Genomic DNA, 12,775 nt, shown 5'->3' with positions numbered 1-12,775 from the left:
GTTTTTGCGCAAAAAAGGGACTTTTTCCTCTTTAAATGGCAAGTGTGGACATGCCCTGAGTAAGGAAGAACCCGAAATTCACTCCCTGAACCATCCTTTTCCTCAGGGCTGCCAGTTACCTTGTAACTCACCCAGCTAGATATTAAACAAACAGCAATGGCTGGACTTTAGAGTATTAGCACTGAAAAGAATCCATAAATTACCTGACACTCCCAGATTGATGGGTTGTTTATCTGCGTTTAAAGAACATACAGAGAGGTATAAACCTTTCTGTGGCACTCTGAGATTACAGCAGTCTGGGCAAGAAGGGTTTTATCAAAGAATTCCTAGGTTCTTTCTTGCCAACCTCCTACCCAGACCACCAGCTCTGCTAAACTGTAGCTTGATTGGCAAGTTCTGTGGGTTGACACAGATTCCCTTGCACCCTTGGAGTCCATCACCTCAATAAGGTGTTTGTATGGCAGGAGCTAGTAGAATTGGGGAGTGTAGGATAAAGCTGTGTTTGTACCTAGCTAGAAGAGCAGATCTTCAGCCAGTTGAAGAGCTGCCTTATCTGCAATTTTCATTCAACCCAGCAGTAAGGAAATGAAGGGGAGGTTTGTATTTTTGCAGCAGACGTACAGGGTCAGTAAAGAACAATGCCTCTGGGCAGCCAGTCTCAGACAGGAAAAAGCGGGGAGTCGGGCAGGGCAAGATTTAGCAATAGGCAGTTTCCTCTGCGCACGCCTGGCAGTTGATTTGGAGTGGGAAGGAAAGCTACGTAGAGTATGAATGTCATGGCAAAGGTGTGAGTCACGGCAGAGGCAGGATAGTTAAAAAGCCCCAGGGGAACCAGGCTTGTGATCAGTGACCTGCAACTGCAGGGACCTCTGTGTGCTGAGTGTATGGTGTAAGGAATCAGACAAGGCAGTGGGAACCTGGAACTCCAGAGCTCTGTTCCCAGCTCACACACTGACTTGCTGAGTAACCTTGGGCAAATCACTTCATCTCTCTGTGCCTCAGTTTCCCTCTGTGTAAAATGAGGATCATGCTGTTGAGTCACTTCCTGGGGGTACTATACCCACACCCTAACCCCAATTTTATGAGCATTCATGGCTGACCACACCATTTCTATGCCCAGATGTAGCCCTTGGGCCAAAAAATTTGCCCATCCCTGGCCTAGATTGCAGGCTCTTTGGGGTGGGGACCATCTTTTGTTTCTGTGCATGTGCAGTGCCTAGCACAAATGTTCCCTGGTCCATGACTGAAACTCCTAGGTGATACCACAGCACGGATAATAAATAACAATTCTTGATGTGGTCTATGGGCCAGTGACTTGTAGCCCTGGGCCTTGTGTAGCCGTCCACACCAGTGACTGCAAAAGTCACAAGGCCAAGGAGAATCAGCCCCTCTGTGTTTCAGGAACGATGAACTTCATTCACTGCATAATTTCCCCTAGTCGAATGTGTCTGCTCCTACCAGAGATAATCTTCATAGGGGGATATACAGAGATAGCATAGATGGGTCTGCAGTCAGCTAGCTGGAACAGAAGCACAAAATAAGGCAGTGAAGCAGCATTAAAGATTTGGCCAATTGTGGGGTGGAGTCCTGGGGAAAAACCCCCTCAGAGTATTTGACCCTAACAAGGGGGTCTTGTGTGAATGAATCCATCTGTCCCAGTTGTTGGAAACTAGGAAAGTACCCTATAGGGTGACCAGATGTCCTGATTTTATAGGGACAGTTCTGATTTTTGGGTCTTTTTCGTAAATAGGCTCCTATTACTGCCCACTCCCTGTCCTGATTTTTCAGTTTTGCTGTCTAGTCACCCTAGTACCCTAACAAATGCTCACATCGACCTGCTCACATGTCCAGTGTGATGAGCGCAGCAAAAAGGGAAATGATTCTCTCCGCAGCTATTAAAAGTGAGGAGGAAGCTCTTGTTGATGGTAACCGTTTCCGTGAGTGGGAGATCAGCAGCTCATGAGGGGACAAGTCACATACACCAATTCAGACCTTACGGGCAGATGTTCTGCTAGTGCAAACTGATCAGCACCATTCACTTCTGCGGAACTAAGATGATTTATACCAGCAGAGAATCTGACCTTATATCTGCCCATTTAATATCACAGTGTTATAAGAACAGGGACTTGTGCAGTTGGTATTTTCCTTCTCAGTGTAACTGAAACCACAGGATAAATTTGCTTTTTTCACCTTTTAACAATTTCAGATGGTCCCTATGTCATTCCCGTTTTCTTTTCCTTGCATATAACGTAACATGAAAAAGGTACCACCAGTTACTTACAGTAGAACAATTTGCTTCATAGCAGGTTGGTGTAGTGTAGTTACCTTCGCACACGGTTCTTTCTTACTGCTTGTTCCAATTTTGCATTAGGCCTGTCTACATCTGAAAATTAGATGGACCTAACATCATCACTCAGATCTGTAAAAATGTTGTGCCCTGTGTGACATAGTTAAGTTGATCTAACCCCCCACTGTAGATGCAGCAAGGTCAATGGAATAATTCTACCATTGACCTAGATGCCACCTCTCAGAGAGCTGGATTAATGACACAGATGGAAACCCCCCTTCTGTCGATGTAGGACGCATCTATACACAAGCATGGTAACTGAGCCGCTGTCACCACGGTAGTGTAGCTACAGCGTTGGTTTTTGCAGTGTAGATGTAGCCTTTGGCTAGGAGTGCTTTAGCGATGTAGATATACTAGCACAGCACTCCTGATGGGGAGACAACTTTTACTGGTGACACTGTGATTTTACCTGTCAGCTTATTCCCAGTCCCACCCCCGGAAAACAAGCTGTACTGGCAAATGCTGTTCTGCCTCTATAACTGCATCTGTACTGGGGGCTTTACTGGTCAGAGATCACACCACACCCTGACCAACATAGCTAGACTGGCAGGAATCTCTCAGCTAGACCTGGCTCTAGTGTTTGCCACACTGACCTGGGGCACAAGACACATAGAGTGGTTATGATTATCTGTTTATATGCATGTATCACTTGGTATCTGAAGTTATGAATATTGACTGTGCACTTCGATCTTACACATGTGTTCTTGGGTGACACCCCCCACCCACAATAGAATTTACATCAAGGCTACACAGCTATGTGTGGATGACCCGTCAAGAACACTCAGCCCTCAAAAAAGGCCATTGAAGAAACTCATCCCCTCCTGATAGTTCTTCCTGAGGATGCTTCAGACAGGGAAGGGACAATGATCACCTCCAGTGAGTCAGCAAACTGTCTAAGGACATGTGATATGCTCATGTGACTCTGGACTCCAGCTTGGGTCAGTAACTTTCCACAAACAGGAGCTCTGGCCTTTGTTTGGGACAGTAAAATTCCAAGCACATGGCAGAGGATATAACAGACCCCTGAGTCATCTCTGGCAACACTGTGATTTTACCTATACAGCTTATTCCAAATCCCACCCCCTGAAAACAAGCTGTACTGGCAAAGTGCTGTTCTGCCTCTATAACTGCATTTGTACTGGGGGCTTTGCTGGTCAGACCTCACACCACACCCTGACTGGCATAACTAGCCTGGCAGGAATCTCTCAGCTAGACCTGGCTCTAGCGTTTGCCACGCTGACCTGGGGCACAAGACACATGGATAAGAGAGGGGTTATAACACGACATAGGCTGTCTTCACTGGGGAAAAACAGGAATGTTTTTATATGGAGAGAATTACCCGGATTTAAAATCCTAATGTAGCCATGGCACAGGTAGTTTTTACCTCCATGTGACCCCTGTAGGGTCAACACTATGTGCCCACTATACCGTGGGTTTACCCTAAGTCTCTGTTTCCTATAACAATATAACTCTAAAGATCAGTCTACTGGGAAAGTCCCTGCCTGCTTGCATATTATTTCGCTTTCACTTTCAAGTGAGCCTCGAGCTGGGCTGGAGCTGGTCTCCCGGCTGCTGCTGCGGGGCCGCTGGGTCTGGACCAGAGTCGGAACCGGACCAGAACTTTGGGCTTGTGTCCTGCTCGCGGGCCCGGGAGCTGCCCGGAGAGGGGCGCGGGGGATCCATGGGGCGGACACCCGCGGACACGGCGGTGGCAGCGGGCTCGCTCAGGCCAGTGACCGGGACCCGGAGGCCGCGCTGAGCCGTAGCGGTCACAGACTCAATGCCCAGCGGGGGCAGAAGCAGCCAGGCTCTGCGGTCTGTTCTCAGGTCCATGCTCCGGGTAAGTGGATCCCCAAAGCTCGGGAAATACAATGGAGCCAACAGAGCGGCCCTGCCCAGCAGAGACACGGGGGGAGGTTTGGGGTGCAGATGTGGCGGGGGGGAGGGACTGTGGGAATCGACCGTGATTAATGATAAGATCCCAGGAAGCGGAATTGTTTACACTGATCCCTTTTCACTAAGGCAAACTCGAACCGTTCGCCCGCCGGAGTTTGGGTTGTTTACTGTCTTGTTCGAGCAAATCTGTCTGCATTTTAGAAGCTGTGGGGCTCCATCTGGTGGAGACTGCAAAGAACAACAAAAATGAATATTTAAAATAATATTTTCCTCCTTAATTTAGTAGGAAATAAATACCGCTGGGAGATTCTGGTTTCTTCTCCTCAGCGGATACTCAGCCTGGAGCTTGGGGGGATCTAAGTGGATTGACTTTTCATTATGTAGATTGGCAGAAGTTTTTTTTTTTTTAACAGACACTGATTTTAGAAAAACAAACAATCCTACCCCCAGAAGTTGCCCTTTGAATGGGGAAATGTTTGAGGATTCTAAATGGACAGTAGCTCCTTGTGGTGCGTTGTATTGAATTTGCTGCTGCTCTGTCCCCATAGTTTGTTGTTTTGTATCTGCTGTTTCCTCCCAGGGTTTCCACAGTTGAATGGACCTGGGGGACAGGCCAGCACAGGGAATAATGCTTGGCCCACACGAAGCTGTGCTGCTGGGTCTCAGTCTGGGGCTTTCCATGGCCGATCATATTTCAGTCCTTCCATTTTGGGTGTCACAGTGTAAACTGAGACTGGTGCTAAGTTCAACTGGATTCCAAATAATCAGCAAAATGTGCCATGGGTAAAAGGGAAAGAGATTATACTGGAAGAAAAAGGAAAATGATTTCCAAGTGGCTAACAGGGTATCCCCCTGTGCTTCTGGATTTAGAAAAATCATAACAGAAGGCGACTTTAGCTGAAATGTCAAAGGCCACAGTCTATGAATCCAAACCCATCACTGTGATGCACGTGATTAGACGCAAACTGAGCTGAGCACTTACATGAGTCAGGGATGGAGGATCATGTCCCAAGACTGTAAAGGCTGGATTCCAGCCAGACTAATGTCAGTAGAAATATTCCAGGTTTAAATGAGAGCAGAGTTTGACCCAGAATGTGGAGAGTGGTAGTGAGGAAATGGTGAAGTAGGGCGCTGATAGGCGAGTGGCAGACAACACCAATTTGGTCATCTTACTGTAATCTATGCAAATACACATCACGCATCATTTGAAAGCTTTGTATGTCTACTTAAAGATGAGGTATATTGTGGAGCTGTCAAGTGGTGCCATTAGCACAGAAACAGAGAGAAACGGTGACACCATGAAGACTGTTAAAATGACCTGTTTGGAATTTGCATTTCTTTCTGTTAGTTGAATGACTCTGTATTATTTCAAGAGAGAAAACTGGATTTCTTTGTGACCTCGAAGTATCACAGCAATATCCTAAAGGATAAAACAAAATATGATAATAAACGTGTTCAGGTATCATGGAAATGTAATAGTGCTGGTAACATCTATGAGTCTATGAGTCTATTTCTAGTCAACATCATTATCGTCTTGTCCATCACTTTGATCTCCATTGAATGTGCTTGTGCTACCAAAGTCTTCATTCCCTTAGCTTGTATAGAATTCTGTCCAGGGAAGATTGTTCTGACTACAGACGCAGTTCATTGGTCTGGTTTTGCCAATGGTAGAGGGGGCATTGCTGGCACATGCACTCAGACACGACTGAGGCACATGTTCATGGGTCACTGACGTTATTGCAGTAACATGCAGTATGTGAATGCTGCCTCCTACTGCAAAGGAGACATCAAAAGACACTTAAGGGGCCTGATCCTGCAGTGTGCTGGGCACTTCCTGAACAGTGCCCCCAACTCCTGTTCATTCAGTGGTGTCTCTGTAGCAGTGAGAGAGGAGATGGAAGCTGCTCCGTATACACTAGCGCCCAGTGCATCCGGGTGAGGGTTGAGAAGAGCTTGCTGGGAGCGTTTTCACTGTTGAATCCCCACCTTGAACCTAAGGGACTCAAAGGGCTTCAGGCAAAAGCATCACAGCACTAATCAGTGCCACAGTGGTACCAGCCCCTCCCCATCTGCTACTGAGCCTGCATGATGCAAATCAGAAACTCTTCTCTTCTTCCCTAAAGATTTTTGGCATTTTCTTGATAACACAATTGTGTCATTCGGAAGCTCAACAATGCGACCCAGGCGAATATGAAATAAATGGCGAATGCTGTCCCATGTGCAGCGCTGGTAGGTATATCTGATTGCTTCTTTAAAAATCATGACCCTTCCCTAGAGAGTCCAATTGTCTGGCCTCCTCCGGAGAGCTTGCTTACCTCTATTACTGTGAATGTAACTAGTGGTGAGGACACAGATCTGTCCATGTAAACATCTCATTGCTTGTTACTCTCCTGTCAGTGGAGGACATAGGATGGGTCTTGTGGCCTGGGACACAGGGGATTTGGGCAAGTCACTTTCTCCGTAACACCTCTCTTCCTCAGAGGCCAGGTCAGGCAGGACCAGCTGCTGGCCTGCTCCCTTGACTAGCTTGGCTGCTGGGGAACCAGGAAGCCGAGTTGCATCGCTTTGGAACTGATGGGGCAGCCACAGCACCGGAGTGGCTGCTGGATCAGCAGTTCTACTCCTGCTTAGCAGTCTGGCACCCACAGCAGAGCAGCGACTGCTCGATGCGAACCCTGCCTCCCCTGCTCTGTGTCTAGTCCTTGCTCCTGCTCTATCCTAGCCCTGCTCCAGCCAACTTCCAGTCCTTACCCCACCCCGTCCTGGCTTCGGACCCCCACTCCTGACCCTTGACTGCGCCTCCCGACTGTGACTCTGGTTAACCCTTTGGCTTCTGACCCTTGGCTGCTGACCCTTGGCTGCACCTTCTGACTACAACCCCACTTTACCCTCCGGCTCCTGCACTTGGCTTCTGTCACTCCAGCACTGACCGTTGGCTTGTTCCTGGACTCTGCCCCGCTGGACCCAGCTCTAACCGGTCAGCTGAACTCTCGTTTCAATCTCTAGGCCTGACTGCCCAGGACCCAGATCTCTGCCCTGATTGACTATAACAGTCAATACACTGTCCCCAATACACTGAATTCACCCTTTGCCCTGGATCCGGGATCCCCCAGCACTTCCTGCCCTTCCCCAGCCCATCACAGTCACCTTGTATCAGGATCCTACTGATCATTCCTCCGCACAGGGACCTCTGCCAGTCCCACCTCAGCCACAGCCCTGCCCCGGGCAGCTGTCCAGCAAGCTGCTGTGGACACCAGCACTGCCCCAGCCCCTCACCTCTCAATCTACCTCTTATAGTAGGATAGTCCTGGCCACAGGCAGTCACCTGACATCCTTAGTCCTCTGGCGCTTTCTGGTCATAGGATCCCTCCAGTCACTTCCTTCACCTGAGGATTCTCCATCCCCCTAGGAGAAACTACAGTACTCAGAACTGTATCTTTTAAAGGGATGGGATCCTGACTAGGCCCAGTGGGGACACATGCATCTGTCAAAGGTCCTGTGTCCGTTACACAGAGTCTAAGCACGACTGTACTAGGGATACTACTGATAAGGTAGGGGTGAGTTATGAGATTGTTTCTGTCTCTGCTGTACCTGTGTTGTGCAGAAATGGAGGATTTCAGGTCTGGCAATCTAGATCTGAAATGTTTACCTTTTTTTTCTAGTGGTGGTGTGTGCAACATGTATAATCCACACACATAGTGTGTGCATTTGTCATGCATAATTACCTGCTTTTGCAATCTCTGTTTTAATGCATTAAATATATTAGCCTGGTTTACACAGGAGCTAATTGTTTTGTTTGCTTTAGGGAGCAGGGTGGTCAAACATTGTAGACTAAGTAGGAGCACAACTTGCATGCCCTGTGTGGATGACACGTATACAGAGCAGCCCAATCACTTAACAAAGTGCATGAGATGTAAAGTCTGCGATGCAGGTAAGGAAGCTGCTCTGTGTGTGGGGGTGAGGGTGGCTTTTAATTAGTTTTTTTTTCCGAATTGTCTCCCCCAGCCCACACATACAAAAGCAGCCTAGTTGTTTGGGCACAGGACTGGAAATCAAGAGATCTGGGTTTTGCTCACAGTTTTCTCAGCATCTGGCCAATGCATGGGCTTTAGTCGCATATCTTCCACTGATTAAGGTTTGTAGAATCATCCCAGGAGGCTCTTCTCAGGGGGAAAGTGGATCTCCAGATTTATTAGAAGTAGAACAAACACAATAAACCATAATTATAATCAAACATTTCAGATGGTATTTCTTGGCCTAGAGCAGCAGCTCTGCACCGTGAGGATCAGTATTGTACATGGGGAAGGTTATAACCTTCCCTTTCAGATCCCAAGCAGTGGCTGAGAAATATGCACATACCTTAGGAGGCGGGAGTGACATGAGTGACAGTAAGCAACCATTACGCTCCTCTGTTAATGAGGCCATCAGTGTCTGGTCCCCAGCATGAATTAGAACAGCCTGCAGGCTGCTCTAGTTTAACATCAGCTGCCTATGACCCCAAAGGCTGTCCCAGCACATGGGGATCAGCTGGGCAGCCAGGAGGAGGGTTTGTGTAGCAGGTGTTATGACCATACCAAAATCCCCCTACAGTGGACTGCTCCTCCATTGACCAGTTGGATTGGAGGTTGTGGTCCTTTATATGTGGCTGTTGGGAGCCTCATTCTCCACCACCTTTCTCGTTATTCACACCCGTGCAGATGGATGGAGAGTGGGTGCAAAGCACGATCTCAGCTGCAGCTGTGTAGAGAATGCTGATTTGGTAGCATTTTGCATGCACCCTTTGCACAGATGTAAATACACAAGGTGTAGGGCAGCAGAGAGTCAGGCTCCAGATGGTTCTGTTTACATGGCAACACTTGTAAAATGGAGTCATCATAACAAACCCTTCTAGCTCCTGTGCCCTGTACCACGGATCATCAAGGACTGGGGTGCACAATAGATTTTGTATCTATTCTGTTTAGTTCTCATGTAAATGTATTTGTGATGCATGTAACTTTCCTTTAGGAGCCAGACTGATGGTAAAAGAAAAATGCACGTATAGGAAGAACACCGTATGTGGCTGCGCCCCGGGGGATTTCTGCAGGCATGGTGCAGGCGGGGACTGTGAAATGTGTAGTGCCTCCACCATCTGCCTCCCTGGCTTTAAAGTGAAAATACTTGGTAAGGCGATGTAACTTCTCTAATACCAAGGCAAAACTCTGCAGTCACAGACTGAATATGGAGCAGGGTAAACTGGCTGAGACTTAATCCTGGTGAGACTGAGGTGATGCTGGGGAAGCAGCTGGAAGAGTGGCTGGGCTGTAGATGGGGCCACCCCTTAGGACCATGCAGAATGCTGCAGCCTGCTGACGGAGTGGAGTTGCCTGTTGGTCACATGTAGGAATCGGTTTTGACCTATAGGGACAGAAATGGTTTGGGTCCTGACTGCCTCTGTCCCAGCACACACTTCCCCAGCTGCGCTCAGCAGAGGCGCTCAAGCTGGAGCTCCCTCAATATACATGGGGGGCAGGGGCATGGGAGTGAGGAAGCTGCTGGGGGTCCTCCATTCTGGAATTGCTATTCGCTGCCTTGGGTCCTGCTCTAGAGCTGGGCTCTGTTCATCTTCCAGGCCAGACACTAAGCTGCCATCTCCCTGTGAAACAAGCATGAAATATACAGGGACAAGGTTATTAAGTGTGTCACAGGCTGTGACGAGCTCAGACTCCTCTGGGTGTCGTTGGACACTCACATGATGCTCTTGCAGGCAGCACTTTGCATGAGGCCCTGGGTTTGTACTCGCACATGTTGGCAGCCCACCTACGCAGCAGCACAGTGCAGTGTGAGTCCAGCTTCAGCATGCACACCAGAAACAGAGCCCTCTCGAGCCCACCTTTGGGCACAGAATTCTGTTAGGAAGACACGTGTGCTAAACACACCCCTTTTGGAGCTCCCATGGTGCAACAGACTTGTTCAGCAACACCTTTTCTACTGGTGCAGAATCCCCGTTAATTACACTGGAATACATCAGTGCTGTAGACAGTAAGTCCCTTTACAGAGAGTGGGTGTGGATCCAGGCGATGGTCCATTGTTAAGGCTTTTGATCAAGGGCAAGAGTTCCAGATTAACCAAAAGTACCTCATGGTTCTTTGCTCTGTTTCTGAAGGTGGATACTGAGTGGGGTGATGTGATCTTAACGCCCTGAGAGCCTGGCTCTTTGAGATCCTGGGATGGGAGCTGCTGTTGAGAAGCAGAGTGTGTGGTGGTGTTCCATTCACACGTCACCCAGGTTGTTCAGTAGCATTTCTACACTGGGACAGAATGGGAAGTTGCAGAGAAGTGCAGGAAAAGGCAAACAGGCGCCTTACAATGACACTCGAGGAAGGGACCTCATTATGTCAGTGTCAACAGACGATGTGGGGAGGCTGCCCACTAGAAGCCTCTGGGGCAGCCAGGCTCCCCGCACAGAGCTGCCAGCAGAGCTGAGAGACTGGGCCCTCCGCTCCCCACACTGCTGCCCTTCTTCGGTTGGTGGAAGCCCTCCTGGTTAGGACATGCACCACTGGCCCAAGGAGGGTTGTGTGGACGTGCACCACCAGGGTAATTACTGCAGTGGCTGTAAGTCGACCTAATATACACCTAGTTCTGCAAGTCCAAGTCTCAAAACCTGAGTTCCCTCCCCCTGTTGCCCCATCAGGGTCATATGGAATTGGAGGCTTCAGAATAAAACAGACCTAGAGGCTCTGCAACATGGTGATGATAGTGGGGAGATGCGGCTGGAGACTTTTCTGAAATCAAAGCTCCTTTAGGCCCCACTTTCAGGAAAGAATCCAGTTATGTCGTCCTCTTTTATAGGCACAGAATTCAGAGACAACATATGTGAGGTTTGCCCTGATGGAACCTTCTCAGCAAACAACATGTCACACACCTGTCAGCCATGGACCAAGTAGGTGACTCTGACTACGCGTGGCCTTTTCCCTTGCACCGACTTTACACGCTGCGTTCTCTCCTTTCATTCATCATTATTTTTTTGTACTTGAATTTTGTGGCTATATCAGACCTAGTTAGAGATGGCCTGAAGTTCAGCAGCTGGGAAACATAACTCGGAATCAGTAGGGCTGTGAGCTGTGTGTTGGGGAAATCCTTTCCCCAGGAATTCCTTTCTGTACCCTGGGCCCTCTCCATGAGGGCTGGATTCACCTCGGGGCTGTTTATATACGTGACATGGGATGCAGCCCCCTCTGCCAGGTCCTCCCTGCACAGAGCCCAGTGACATGGCAGAGAGACTGTGTGGAACCAGGCCTTGGGCCATACTGGGACTAGCCACCCATGCAGTGTAACAGTTCCATGGCCAGAGAGCCCCATGGCTGCACAGCAGCGGGCACAGTTTGCCCCTCACAGAACACAGATTACAAATACATATGGCACATTTTAGAATTAAGAGTTGAAAGTCGGCTCCTTTGATTATCCACCACGTCCTAAAGACCTTTCTGCCTCCTTGGCGTGGGCAGCTGGGGGCCAGTTCAGCCCCTGATGCAGGCTAGGTCAGTTCTGAGGTTTACCAGTGACCACAGTCCCCTAGTGTCCATGAATGGGGGTAGAACTGCCCTGGCTGTGCCCCCTTCCTGGGCCAATCCATCTCTGGCCTGCTCCCTGTGCCACCATGGCCCACCTGGGCCAGGTGAAGGTCCCATCCCAACCACACAGCCAGCCTGTCCCACAAACAGTGCAAAGGGGCTGTAGAGCAGTGGTGAATCTGGCCCTTCAGCTCAGTTAGGGTCTGCTGTGCTGTGGATGATTGTCTGAGGAGCAGAGGTGAGAGTAAGCTGATACTGTATGGTACGGCTTGGCAGCAAGAGCTGGTACCCCGCCGACTGTACTGGCTTCCCCAGGCTGTCGATTTAAATAGAGCCCCGGGCCCTTTAAATTGCCTCCAGAGCCCTGCTGCTGGAGCCCTGGGTTAGCAGCGGCAGATGGGAGCCCCTGAGGCTCTGCGATTTAAAGGGCCCGGGATTCTGTGGCTGCAGCTGGGAGCCTGGGCCCTTTAAATCACCGCTGGAGCCCCAGTCCACTGCTGCTACCCCAGGGCTGCAGCAGCGTGGCTCTGGCAGCAATTGAAAGGGCCTGAGAATGTAAAGGCCCTGCCCCCGTGCTCAGGACTCTGGCTTACCGGTAAGTCCTTTAACTAACTTCCACTCCTGCTGAGGTGTACCCAAGTCAGTGTGGGAGCACCACTTCCTGTGCTGCCTGGGTACCTCAGTGACTCTGCCATTGAAAACACAGAACCCTACGCTGAGGTGTAGGCAGGTAAAAACTTCTGAGGTCAGTACAGTGAATTTATTGTATTTGTATTCTTCAGTCTAATCCTATGTTCTGGTAAAAATTTGGAATCTTATAACTTAATTTTCCAATGTGCAGGCGTCTACTGCTCAAAGGGCCTGATCCTGCAGCCTTGAAATGTGTGGGAGTGTGGCCTGTCCACAGACTGCAGGATCAGGCCCAGAATCTGGATGGGGTCTTATCATATTTGATCCACTATATTAAGACCATGAGAAG

At 49.2% G+C, this 12,775-nt stretch overlaps 2 protein-coding genes across 4 annotated transcripts in view; both read left to right on the top strand.

The window, feature by feature from the left end:
- TNFRSF14 (TNF receptor superfamily member 14) overlaps positions 1 to 12,775 on the top strand; it is a 56,719-nt gene that overhangs the window by 38,975 nt on the left and 4,969 nt on the right. The gene's annotated exons all lie outside the window — the stretch shown is intronic.
- Positions 4,082 to 9,452, top strand: LOC127038792 (tumor necrosis factor receptor superfamily member 14-like). Its single transcript, XM_050931744.1, has 4 exons — positions 4,082 to 4,187; positions 6,367 to 6,472; positions 8,049 to 8,174; positions 9,248 to 9,452. The coding sequence occupies exons 1-4, from the start codon at positions 4,128 to 4,130 to the stop codon at positions 9,415 to 9,417; spliced, it is 462 nt and encodes a 153-aa protein (XP_050787701.1). The 5' UTR covers positions 4,082 to 4,127; the 3' UTR covers positions 9,418 to 9,452.

Source organism: Gopherus flavomarginatus, chromosome 21, assembly GCF_025201925.1.
Source record: "Gopherus flavomarginatus isolate rGopFla2 chromosome 21, rGopFla2.mat.asm, whole genome shotgun sequence".
NCBI classification, from domain to species: domain Eukaryota; kingdom Metazoa; phylum Chordata; order Testudines; family Testudinidae; genus Gopherus; species Gopherus flavomarginatus.
Note: the sequence above shows the minus strand (reverse complement) of the source record. Positions and strands in the feature narration are given on the sequence as shown.